Genomic DNA, 11490 nt, shown 5'->3' with positions numbered 1-11490 from the left:
CTCTGGACTCTCTAGATCAATAATTATCCCCCCAAAAAGTTGAACTTTTGCATTTGGATGGCTATAACAGGGTCATTTAGAAAATGGGCGTGGCAAAATTAACTCGAAAGCCTATATATCCTAAACGAAAACTCAGAACTTCACGAAAATTGGTGAGCATATGTGAAATAACATTGTAAACAAGCATGCACAATTTTATGGAGATCGGACCATAGGTGGCGCTATAACTGTTAAAAAGCTTTGAAAACCATATATTTCCTATGTTAAATTGGCTGGAAATGGTCTTTTCCATGTATGATGTCAGTGGTTAAATGGTTGCCAAATAAAACGTAATGTCTTTTTATGCATTTGTGCTTGAAGGCCTTAAATGCTTGAACCCCGATAAATGCTGCTTGCAGCTTTAATTTGGAATTTCTCTGAAATTAAAAATCTTTGGGAACTTTTGGGATACTGGAAGTACACAACTGCAGGAAATATATCACACTTTGCAAGTGATTTTTGGTTATTTTATTACAAAAATCTTACATATTGTAGCTTTAAACACCTTACAAGAAACAAAACACATTTTAAAATCTTTTTTTTTTTTGCATTTTGATTCCCTGTTAACTGTAGTAACAAACTGTCAGAATAATATACCCATTTGTTGACATTTAGCGAGAAACCTTATCATTTAGAAAATAAAATCTTATGTCAGAGGTTATGTCTACCTTCAACAATAAGGGTGTCCTCCCTTGAGATGTAGCCACACCCTCCAGTGTCATATTGCATCAACCAAAACCATTGTATCATTTAAAGAAATAGTGTATCTTTAATTAAAGGCCATTGTCATGCTCTTAAAGTGTTAACCCATTGAGCACAGTAAATCAAACTAAACGGCACACTTTGCCTGCATTCACCCTACATTTATTTAAGAGTGCATTTACTATTGGAAGCTACGGCCAAAAAGCCTCTGAAAAGACCAAGAAAAAAAACATGGGAATGTTCAGGTTATGAAATATACTTTAATGTAGGACACATACAAAGAATACACAGAGAAAATCATGATTATCCTATTTGAATCTGCCCTTCCACCATATCCGACTCCCTCATCTTTGACTCTCACTTCCTTCCTCCACAGCTTTTCTTGGGGGGCACTTCAGTCTTCTGCCACAGACTTGGAGTAGTAATACCAATCACACCGAGAGCAATTATCTCTCCAGCATTCCCACTGAGTTTACTCTCCTCATCTGAACCCATTCCCAGATCATCCTCCTTCTCATGAACCACCACCGCACGTCCCAGAATGGAATAAGGCCCAAAGAGCTTGGCGTCTGGAAGCGTCAGGAACTGCCTTATAACTCCTTTCTTGGAAGCAAAGTTGCCCAGGTCTCCAGGATGATGAGGGTGGTCAACGCCGTTTGGATTATAATGAGGACCAACAGTGATGCAGCCTTGACTGAGGTCTCCATACTGATGGATGTGCATGGCACGCTCTTGATCGATGGCAGGCAAACCACGGAGGTTGATTTTCACTTCTAAATCTCCATTGGGGAAGACCTGCTTGAAGAGGATTTGCCCAAAGATCTTTGGCTGGTTACGTGGCAAATTGGGGCTGGGAGTTACTTCACAAGTGGCATAGATTGTGCTGTCGAACTCCACGACTTCCGGCTGTGGAGCTTCAGGCAAATAAACTGGAGGTTTGTGGAACTCTCCTCCTTGTATATGCAGCACCAGCAATATCAGAGGGAATATTAGGATGATTTTCTCCATGTTGATCTTTAAAGCCTACAATGGAGAGTGGATTCAGTGAAATCATGCCATTTGGTTTAAGAATGTAATATTTTTGATTAAAAGTCAAAGCTTTGTTGCAGGGAGCTTTGAGAATGGAAGTTGCATTAGGTAAAATAGCACAACCAGATTAGTTTGCAACGAAAAACCATACAAGAACCCAGACAGCAACATAGTGTCGGCCCAGATCCGGCCCACATCTGGGCCGTGTGTAATCCATGTGTACCAGATGTGGGCCGACACCATGTTGCGGTCTGGAAAACTCTATAATTTTTTAAATGCTATGTACCCTTGTGAAAAAAAAATTAAGCCAAAGTGCCTATGATATATATACACACACACACACACACACAGGTAAAGGACAGGTAAGATAAAAGACAAGATCTATACTTTTGCTTAAACTAACTTTTTTTAGTTGTACTAAATCAGGTCAGTTGATGGAGAAAATGGAATGGAGAAAAAAAAACAAGCCTAAAACAGCAAAGGTGCATTACCGTACAGCTGAAAAGTTGTCCTCAATCCGTGTGGAGCCTGAATATTGCAGTCACAAAAATACTACAACGCTTAATCCGTGTGCAGTCCTGACCTGGGGTTGAGAGAAGGTTCCTTTGCAATTGCACTTTTGGCTGCTCTTATAGGAACTCATGTTGAGCTACAAGTTAACCATGATAGTCTGTTAGTCACTAATTAAGTTCACCTGTGTTTCATTTAGCTCCCTTTGTTTGCCTGTTTATGTATAGCGCTCAGTTTATTCAGTTTGTCCTAGACTCGAGCGTCTTATATCCCTGTGATCCTTGGCTCAAGCCGGACATAACGTATATTTCTGGTTTCGATTCCGGCAGGAAGATTATCCCCCAAAAATTCTGCCATCTTGAATTTTGTCCAAAACCTACTTCTGCGAACTAGTCCCAGGTTTTTTGCCCGACCGGAACCAAACCAGTGCAGAAAGATTCTCTGTAGACTGAATATCAATAATTATCGAAAAACAGTTGAAATTTACATTCACGGTCGCTAAGGGGGGCCAAAACGTACGCTGTGGGCGGAGCCACTTTTACTAAAATGGCTATAACCCGAGAAGCAAATGAGATAGCTTCACCAAATTCGGTACACATATGTACGGGCTCAATATTTGGTCAAAGTAAAAAAAAAATCGCGCCGATTGAACACTAGTTGGCGCTATAACATGAAAAAACCCTAAAAAGGGCTATGACCACCTGACCGTTAGTCCGATTGACTTGAAAATTGGTATGCAGTGTCTTGGTCCAAGGTGCCACGTATGTATATGAGGACATTGGCGTATCTCAAAAAGCATGGCCGCCATCGGCCAATGAAGTTTGACTCGGTGGGCATGTTCAACTCATGGTCCTAGAGGTCTCCAAGAATTTTGAAAGAAATCGGCCACTAGTTGGCGCTAACGAGGTTTACGCCCTCTGTAATCACGTGGTGTTACACACATCCACACAATATGCATATCATTTGATAGATCTCCTCATCCTGAACAACTTTGCCTCGAGAACCACTGCTGTCAATCAAACCGTTCATTGAATATTCATGATTATGCCAAAAACCTACTTTTGCGAACTAGTCCTAGGCGTTTTCGCCCGATCGCAACCAAACCAGTCTAGGAAAATTCTCTGGACTCTCTAGATCAATAATTATCCCCCCAAAAAGTTGAACTTTTGCATTTGGATGGCTATAACAGGGTCATTTAGAAAATGGGCGTGGCAAAATTAACTCGAAAGCCTATATATCCTAAACGAAAACTCAGAACTTCACGAAAATTGGTGAGCATATGTGAAATAACATTGTAAACAAGCATGCACAATTTTATGGAGATCGGACCATAGGTGGCGCTATAACTGTTAAAAAGCTTTGAAAACCATATATTTCCTATGTTAAATTGGCTGGAAATGGTCTTTTCCATGTATGATGTCAGTGGTTAAATGGTTGCCAAATAAAACGTAATGTCTTTTTATGCATTTGTGCTTGAAGGCCTTAAATGCTTGAACCCCGATAAATGCTGCTTGCAGCTTTAATTTGGAATTTCTCTGAAATTAAAAATCTTTGGGAACTTTTGGGATACTGGAAGTACACAACTGCAGGAAATATATCACACTTTGCAAGTGATTTTTGGTTATTTTATTACAAAAATCTTACATATTGTAGCTTTAAACACCTTACAAGAAACAAAACACATTTTAAAATCTTTTTTTTTTTTGCATTGATTCCCTGTTAACTGTAGTAACAAACTGTCAGAATAATATACCCATTTGTTGACATTTAGCGAGAAACCTTATCATTTAGAAAATAAAATCTTATGTCAGAGGTTATGTCTACCTTCAACAATAAGGGTGTCCTCCCTTGAGATGTAGCCACACCCTCCAGTGTCATATTGCATCAACCAAAACCATTGTATCATTTAAAGAAATAGTGTATCTTTAATTAAAGGCCATTGTCATGCTCTTAAAGTGTTAACCCATTGAGCACAGTAAATCAAACTAAACGGCACACTTTGCCTGCATTCACCCTACATTTATTTAAGAGTGCATTTACTATTGGAAGCTACGGCCAAAAAGCCTCTGAAAAGACCAAGAAAAAAAACATGGGAATGTTCAGGTTATGAAATATACTTTAATGTAGGACACATACAAAGAATACACAGAGAAAATCATGATTATCCTATTTGAATCTGCCCTTCCACCATATCCGACTCCCTCATCTTTGACTCTCACTTCCTTCCTCCACAGCTTTTCTTGGGGGGCACTTCAGTCTTCTGCCACAGACTTGGAGTAGTAATACCAATCACACCGAGAGCAATTATCTCTCCAGCATTCCCACTGAGTTTACTCTCCTCATCTGAACCCATTCCCAGATCATCCTCCTTCTCATGAACCACCACCGCACGTCCCAGAATGGAATAAGGCCCAAAGAGCTTGGCGTCTGGAAGCGTCAGGAACTGCCTTATAACTCCTTTCTTGGAAGCAAAGTTGCCCAGGTCTCCAGGATGATGAGGGTGGTCAACGCCGTTTGGATTATAATGAGGACCAACAGTGATGCAGCCTTGACTGAGGTCTCCATACTGATGGATGTGCATGGCACGCTCTTGATCGATGGCAGGCAAACCACGGAGGTTGATTTTCACTTCTAAATCTCCATTGGGGAAGACCTGCTTGAAGAGGATTTGCCCAAAGATCTTTGGCTGGTTACGTGGCAAATTGGGGCTGGGAGTTACTTCACAAGTGGCATAGATTGTGCTGTCGAACTCCACGACTTCCGGCTGTGGAGCTTCAGGCAAACAAACTGGAGGTTTGTGGAACTCTCCTCCTTGTATATGCAGCACCAGCAATATCAGAGGGAATATTAGGATGATTTTCTCCATGTTGATCTTTAAAGCCTACAATGGAGAGTGGATTCAGTGAAATCATGCCATTTGGTTTAAGAATGTAATATTTTTGATAAAAAGTCAAAGCTTTGTTGCAGGGAGCTTTGAGAATGGAAGTTGCATTAGGTAAAATAGCACAACCAGATTAGTTTGCAACGAAAAACCATACAAGAACCCAGACAGCAACATAGTGTCGGCCCAGATCCGGCCCACATCTGGGCCGTGTGTAATCCATGTGTACCAGATGTGGGCCGACACCATGTTGCGGTCTGGAAAACTCTATAATTTTTTAAATGCTATGTACCCTTGTGAAAAAAAAATTAAGCCAAAGTGCCTATGATATATATACACACACACACACACACAGGTAAAGGACAGGTAAGATAAAAGACAAGATCTATACTTTTGCTTAAACTAACTTTTTTTAGTTGTACTAAATCAGGTCAGTTGATGGAGAAAATGGAATGGAGAAAAAAAAACAAGCCTAAAACAGCAAAGGTGCATTACCGTACAGCTGAAAAGTTGTCCTCAATCCGTGTGGAGCCTGAATATTGCAGTCACAAAAATACTACAACGCTTAATCCGTGTGCAGTCCTGACCTGGGGTTGAGAGAAGGTTCCTTTGCAATTGCACTTTTGGCTGCTCTTATAGGAACTCATGTTGAGCTACAAGTTAACCATGATAGTCTGTTAGTCACTAATTAAGTTCACCTGTGTTTCATTTAGCTCCCTTTGTTTGCCTGTTTATGTATAGCGCTCAGTTTATTCAGTTTGTCCTAGACTCGAGCGTCTTATATCCCTGTGATCCTTGGCTCAAGCCGGACATAACGTATATTTCTGGTTTCGATTCCGGCAGGAAGATTATCCCCCAAAAATTCTGCCATCTTGAATTTTGTCCAAAACCTACTTCTGCGAACTAGTCCCAGGTTTTTTGCCCGACCGGAACCAAACCAGTGCAGAAAGATTCTCTGTAGACTGAATATCAATAATTATCGAAAAACAGTTGAAATTTACATTCACGGTCACTAAGGGGGGCCAAAACGTACGCTGTGGGCGGAGCCACTTTTACTAAAATGGCTATAACCCGAGAAGCAAATGAGATAGCTTCACCAAATTCGGTACACATATGTACGGGCTCAATATTTGGTCAAAGTAAAAAAAAAATCGCGCCGATTGAACACTAGTTGGCGCTATAACATGAAAAAACCCTAAAAAGGGCTATGACCACCTGACCGTTAGTCCGATTGACTTGAAAATTGGTATGCAGTGTCTTGGTCCAAGGTGCCACGTATGTATATGAGGACATTGGCGTATCTCAAAAAGCATGGCCGCCATCGGCCAATGAAGTTTGACTCGGTGGGCATGTTCAACTCATGGTCCTAGAGGTCTCCAAGAATTTTGAAAGAAATCGGCCACTAGTTGGCGCTAACGAGGTTTACGCCCTCTGTAATCACGTGGTGTTACACACATCCACACAATATGCATATCATTTGATAGATCTCCTCATCCTGAACAACTTTGCCTCGAGAAACACTGCTGTCAATCAAACCGTTCATTGAATATTCATGATTATGCCAAAAACCTACTTTTGCGAACTAGTCCTAGGCGTTTTCGCCCGATCGCAACCAAACCAGTCTAGGAAAATTCTCTGGACTCTCTAGATCAATAATTATCCCCCCAAAAAGTTGAACTTTTGCATTTGGATGGCTATAACAGGGTCATTTAGAAAATGGGCGTGGCAAAATTAACTCGAAAGCCTATATATCCTAAACGAAAACTCAGAACTTCACGAAAATTGGTGAGCATATGTGAAATAACATTGTAAACAAGCATGCACAATTTTATGGAGATCGGACCATAGGTGGCGCTATAACTGTTAAAAAGCTTTGAAAACCATATATTTCCTATGTTAAATTGGCTGGAAATGGTCTTTTCCATGTATGATGTCAGTGGTTAAATGGTTGCCAAATAAAACGTAATGTCTTTTTATGCATTTGTGCTTGAAGGCCTTAAATGCTAGAACCCCGATAAATGCTGCTTGCAGCTTTAATTTGGAATTTCTCTGAAATTAAAAATCTTTGGGAACTTTTGGGATACTGGAAGTACACAACTGCAGGAAATATATCACACTTTGCAAGTGATTTTTGGTTATTTTATTACAAAAATCTTACATATTGTAGCTTTAAACACCTTACAAGAAACAAAACACATTTTAAAATCTTTTTTTTTTTTGCATTTTGATTCCCTGTTAACTGTAGTAACAAACTGTCAGAATAATATACCCATTTGTTGACATTTAGCGAGAAACCTTATCATTTAGAAAATAAAATCTTATGTCAGAGGTTATGTCTACCTTCAACAATAAGGGTGTCCTCCCTTGAGATGTAGCCACACCCTCCAGTGTCATATTGCATCAACCAAAACCATTGTATCATTTAAAGAAATAGTGTATCTTTAATTAAAGGCCATTGTCATGCTCTTAAAGTGTTAACCCATTGAGCACAGTAAATCAAACTAAACGGCACACTTTGCCTGCATTCACCCTACATTTATTTAAGAGTGCATTTACTATTGGAAGCTACGGCCAAAAAGCCTCTGAAAAGACCAAGAAAAAAAACATGGGAATGTTCAGGTTATGAAATATACTTTAATGTAGGACACATACAAAGAATACACAGAGAAAATCATGATTATCCTATTTGAATCTGCCCTTCCACCATATCCGACTCCCTCATCTTTGACTCTCACTTCCTTCCTCCACAGCTTTTCTTGGGGGGCACTTCAGTCTTCTGCCACAGACTTGGAGTAGTAATACCAATCACACCGAGAGCAATTATCTCTCCAGCATTCCCACTGAGTTTACTCTCCTCATCTGAACCCATTCCCAGATCATCCTCCTTCTCATGAACCACCACCGCACGTCCCAGAATGGAATAAGGCCCAAAGAGCTTGGCGTCTGGAAGCGTCAGGAACTGCCTTATAACTCCTTTCTTGGAAGCAAAGTTGCCCAGGTCTCCAGGATGATGAGGGTGGTCAACGCCGTTTGGATTATAATGAGGACCAACAGTGATGCAGCCTTGACTGAGGTCTCCATACTGATGGATGTGCATGGCACGCTCTTGATCGATGGCAGGCAAACCACGGAGGTTGATTTTCACTTCTAAATCTCCATTGGGGAAGACCTGCTTGAAGAGGATTTGCCCAAAGATCTTTGGCTGGTTACGTGGCAAATTGGGGCTGGGAGTTACTTCACAAGTGGCATAGATTGTGCTGTCGAACTCCACGACTTCCGGCTGTGGAGCTTCAGGCAAACAAACTGGAGGTTTGTGGAACTCTCCTCCTTGTATATGCAGCACCAGCAATATCAGAGGGAATATTAGGATGATTTTCTCCATGTTGATCTTTAAAGCCTACAATGGAGAGTGGATTCAGTGAAATCATGCCATTTGGTTTAAGAATGTAATATTTTTGATTAAAAGTCAAAGCTTTGTTGCAGGGAGCTTTGAGAATGGAAGTTGCATTAGGTAAAATAGCACAACCAGATTAGTTTGCAACGAAAAACCATACAAGAACCCAGACAGCAACATAGTGTCGGCCCAGATCCGGCCCACATCTGGGCCGTGTGTAATCCATGTGTACCAGATGTGGGCCGACACCATGTTGCGGTCTGGAAAACTCTATAATTTTTTAAATGCTATGTACCCTTGTGAAAAAAAAATTAAGCCAAAGTGCCTATGATATATATACACACACACACACACACACACAGGTAAAGGACAGGTAAGATAAAAGACAAGATCTATACTTTTGCTTAAACTAACTTTTTTTAGTTGTACTAAATCAGGTCAGTTGATGGAGAAAATGGAATGGAGAAAAAAAAACAAGCCTAAAACAGCAAAGGTGCATTACCGTACAGCTGAAAAGTTGTCCTCAATCCGTGTGGAGCCTGAATATTGCAGTCACAAAAATACTACAACGCTTAATCCGTGTGCAGTCCTGACCTGGGGTTGAGAGAAGGTTCCTTTGCAATTGCACTTTTGGCTGCTCTTATAGGAACTCATGTTGAGCTACAAGTTAACCATGATAGTCTGTTAGTCACTAATTAAGTTCACCTGTGTTTCATTTAGCTCCCTTTGTTTGCCTGTTTATGTATAGCGCTCAGTTTATTCAGTTTGTCCTAGACTCGAGCGTCTTATATCCCTGTGATCCTTGGCTCAAGCCGGACATAACGTATATTTCTGGTTTCGATTCCGGCAGGAAGATTATCCCCCAAAAATTCTGCCATCTTGAATTTTGTCCAAAACCTACTTCTGCGAACTAGTCCCAGGTTTTTTGCCCGACCGGAACCAAACCAGTGCAGAAAGATTCTCTGTAGACTGAATATCAATAATTATCGAAAAACAGTTGAAATTTACATTCACGGTCGCTAAGGGGGGCCAAAACGTACGCTGTGGGCGGAGCCACTTTTACTAAAATGGCTATAACCCGAGAAGCAAATGAGATAGCTTCACCAAATTCGGTACACATATGTACGGGCTCAATATTTGGTCAAAGTAAAAAAAAAATCGCGCCGATTGAACACTAGTTGGCGCTATAACATGAAAAAACCCTAAAAAGGGCTATGACCACCTGACCGTTAGTCCGATTGACTTGAAAATTGGTATGCAGTGTCTTGGTCCAAGGTGCCACGTATGTATATGAGGACATTGGCGTATCTCAAAAAGCATGGCCGCCATCGGCCAATGAAGTTTGACTCGGTGGGCATGTTCAACTCATGGTCCTAGAGGTCTCCAAGAATTTTGAAAGAAATCGGCCACTAGTTGGCGCTAACGAGGTTTACGCCCTCTGTAATCACGTGGTGTTACACACATCCACACAATATGCATATCATTTGATAGATCTCCTCATCCTGAACAACTTTGCCTCGAGAACCACTGCTGTCAATCAAACCGTTCATTGAATATTCATGATTATGCCAAAAACCTACTTTTGCGAACTAGTCCTAGGCGTTTTCGCCCGATCGCAACCAAACCAGTCTAGGAAAATTCTCTGGACTCTCTAGATCAATAATTATCCCCCCAAAAAGTTGAACTTTTGCATTTGGATGGCTATAACAGGGTCATTTAGAAAATGGGCGTGGCAAAATTAACTCGAAAGCCTATATATCCTAAACGAAAACTCAGAACTTCACGAAAATTGGTGAGCATATGTGAAATAACATTGTAAACAAGCATGCACAATTTTATGGAGATCGGACCATAGGTGGCGCTATAACTGTTAAAAAGCTTTGAAAACCATATATTTCCTATGTTAAATTGGCTGGAAATGGTCTTTTCCATGTATGATGTCAGTGGTTAAATGGTTGCCAAATAAAACGTAATGTCTTTTTATGCATTTGTGCTTGAAGGCCTTAAATGCTTGAACCCCGATAAATGCTGCTTGCAGCTTTAATTTGGAATTTCTCTGAAATTAAAAATCTTTGGGAACTTTTGGGATACTGGAAGTACACAACTGCAGGAAATATATCACACTTTGCAAGTGATTTTTGGTTATTTTATTACAAAAATCTTACATATTGTAGCTTTAAACACCTTACAAGAAACAAAACACATTTTAAAATCTTTTTTTTTTTTGCATTGATTCCCTGTTAACTGTAGTAACAAACTGTCAGAATAATATACCCATTTGTTGACATTTAGCGAGAAACCTTATCATTTAGAAAATAAAATCTTATGTCAGAGGTTATGTCTACCTTCAACAATAAGGGTGTCCTCCCTTGAGATGTAGCCACACCCTCCAGTGTCATATTGCATCAACCAAAACCATTGTATCATTTAAAGAAATAGTGTATCTTTAATTAAAGGCCATTGTCATGCTCTTAAAGTGTTAACCCATTGAGCACAGTAGGCAAGGCAAGGCAAGGCAAGTTTATTTATATAGCACATTTCATACACAATGGCAATTCAAAGTGCTTTACATAGAAGAAATTAAAATAATGAAAAGAAATAAGAATAATTAAAACAGTTTAGAAAAATAAAATAAAATACAGTACTTTTAAAAAATAAAAAAGAATATTTATTATAGATCTTTCTTTCAAAGGATTCCCTTAAGACTTAAATCTTTCAACCTTCTTTTAACCTTCAATCTTCTTACGACTTCCATCTATCAACTTTCCTTTAACTTTCTTTTCTCCCTCATTTACTCACACGTTCTTTTCACTTTCTTTAGCACTTTAGCACTGCGTTCACATTCTTTCTCAGACGAAAACTTTAATATCGTCATTTAAATACTGTTCTACTTTCAAACCCACATTAATCACTTTCACATTATCACCTTCTGAGT

General features: G+C 39.9%; 3 protein-coding genes across 6 annotated transcripts; all 3 read right to left on the bottom strand.

Annotated features, from left to right (window-relative positions):
• Positions 1-1052: 1052 nt before the first annotated feature.
• LOC309482062 (extracellular superoxide dismutase [Cu-Zn]-like) lies at positions 1053-2386 on the bottom strand. 2 transcript variants are annotated; one of them, XM_082147274.1, is made up of 2 exons: positions 2262-2386; positions 1053-1764 (listed from the first exon to the last, which is right to left on the bottom strand). In XM_082147274.1, the coding sequence occupies exon 2, from the start codon at positions 1747-1749 to the stop codon at positions 1099-1101; it is 651 nt and encodes a 216-aa protein (XP_082003400.1). In that variant the 5' UTR covers positions 1750-1764; positions 2262-2386; the 3' UTR covers positions 1053-1098. The 2 variants fall into 2 exon arrangements, with proteins under 2 accessions (XP_082003400.1, XP_082003401.1); XM_082147275.1 differs by having other exon boundaries at positions 2267-2383.
• Positions 2387-4449: 2063 nt separating this feature from the next.
• On the bottom strand, positions 4450-5806 carry LOC309480820 (extracellular superoxide dismutase [Cu-Zn]-like). 2 transcript variants are annotated; one of them, XM_082145465.1, is made up of 2 exons: positions 5657-5806; positions 4450-5161 (listed from the first exon to the last, which is right to left on the bottom strand). In XM_082145465.1, the coding sequence occupies exon 2, from the start codon at positions 5144-5146 to the stop codon at positions 4496-4498; it is 651 nt and encodes a 216-aa protein (XP_082001591.1). In that variant the 5' UTR covers positions 5147-5161; positions 5657-5806; the 3' UTR covers positions 4450-4495. The 2 variants fall into 2 exon arrangements, with proteins under 2 accessions (XP_082001591.1, XP_082001592.1); XM_082145466.1 differs by having other exon boundaries at positions 5662-5787.
• Positions 5807-7846: 2040 nt separating this feature from the next.
• LOC309493815 (extracellular superoxide dismutase [Cu-Zn]-like) lies at positions 7847-9207 on the bottom strand. 2 transcript variants are annotated; one of them, XM_082163074.1, is made up of 2 exons: positions 9058-9207; positions 7847-8558 (listed from the first exon to the last, which is right to left on the bottom strand). In XM_082163074.1, exon 2 carries the CDS (start codon positions 8541-8543, stop codon positions 7893-7895), a length of 651 nt encoding a protein of 216 aa, XP_082019200.1. In that variant the 5' UTR covers positions 8544-8558; positions 9058-9207; the 3' UTR covers positions 7847-7892. The 2 variants fall into 2 exon arrangements, with proteins under 2 accessions (XP_082019200.1, XP_082019201.1); XM_082163075.1 differs by having other exon boundaries at positions 9063-9188.
• Between the last annotated feature and the right edge of the window lie 2283 nt (positions 9208-11490).

This window comes from Leuciscus leuciscus, assembly GCF_965113295.1.
Source record: "Leuciscus leuciscus genome assembly, chromosome: 1".
NCBI lineage: Eukaryota > Metazoa > Chordata > Actinopteri > Cypriniformes > Leuciscidae > Leuciscus > Leuciscus leuciscus.
The sequence above is the reverse complement of the archived record's forward strand: the minus strand, read 5'-3'. Positions and strand labels throughout refer to the sequence as shown.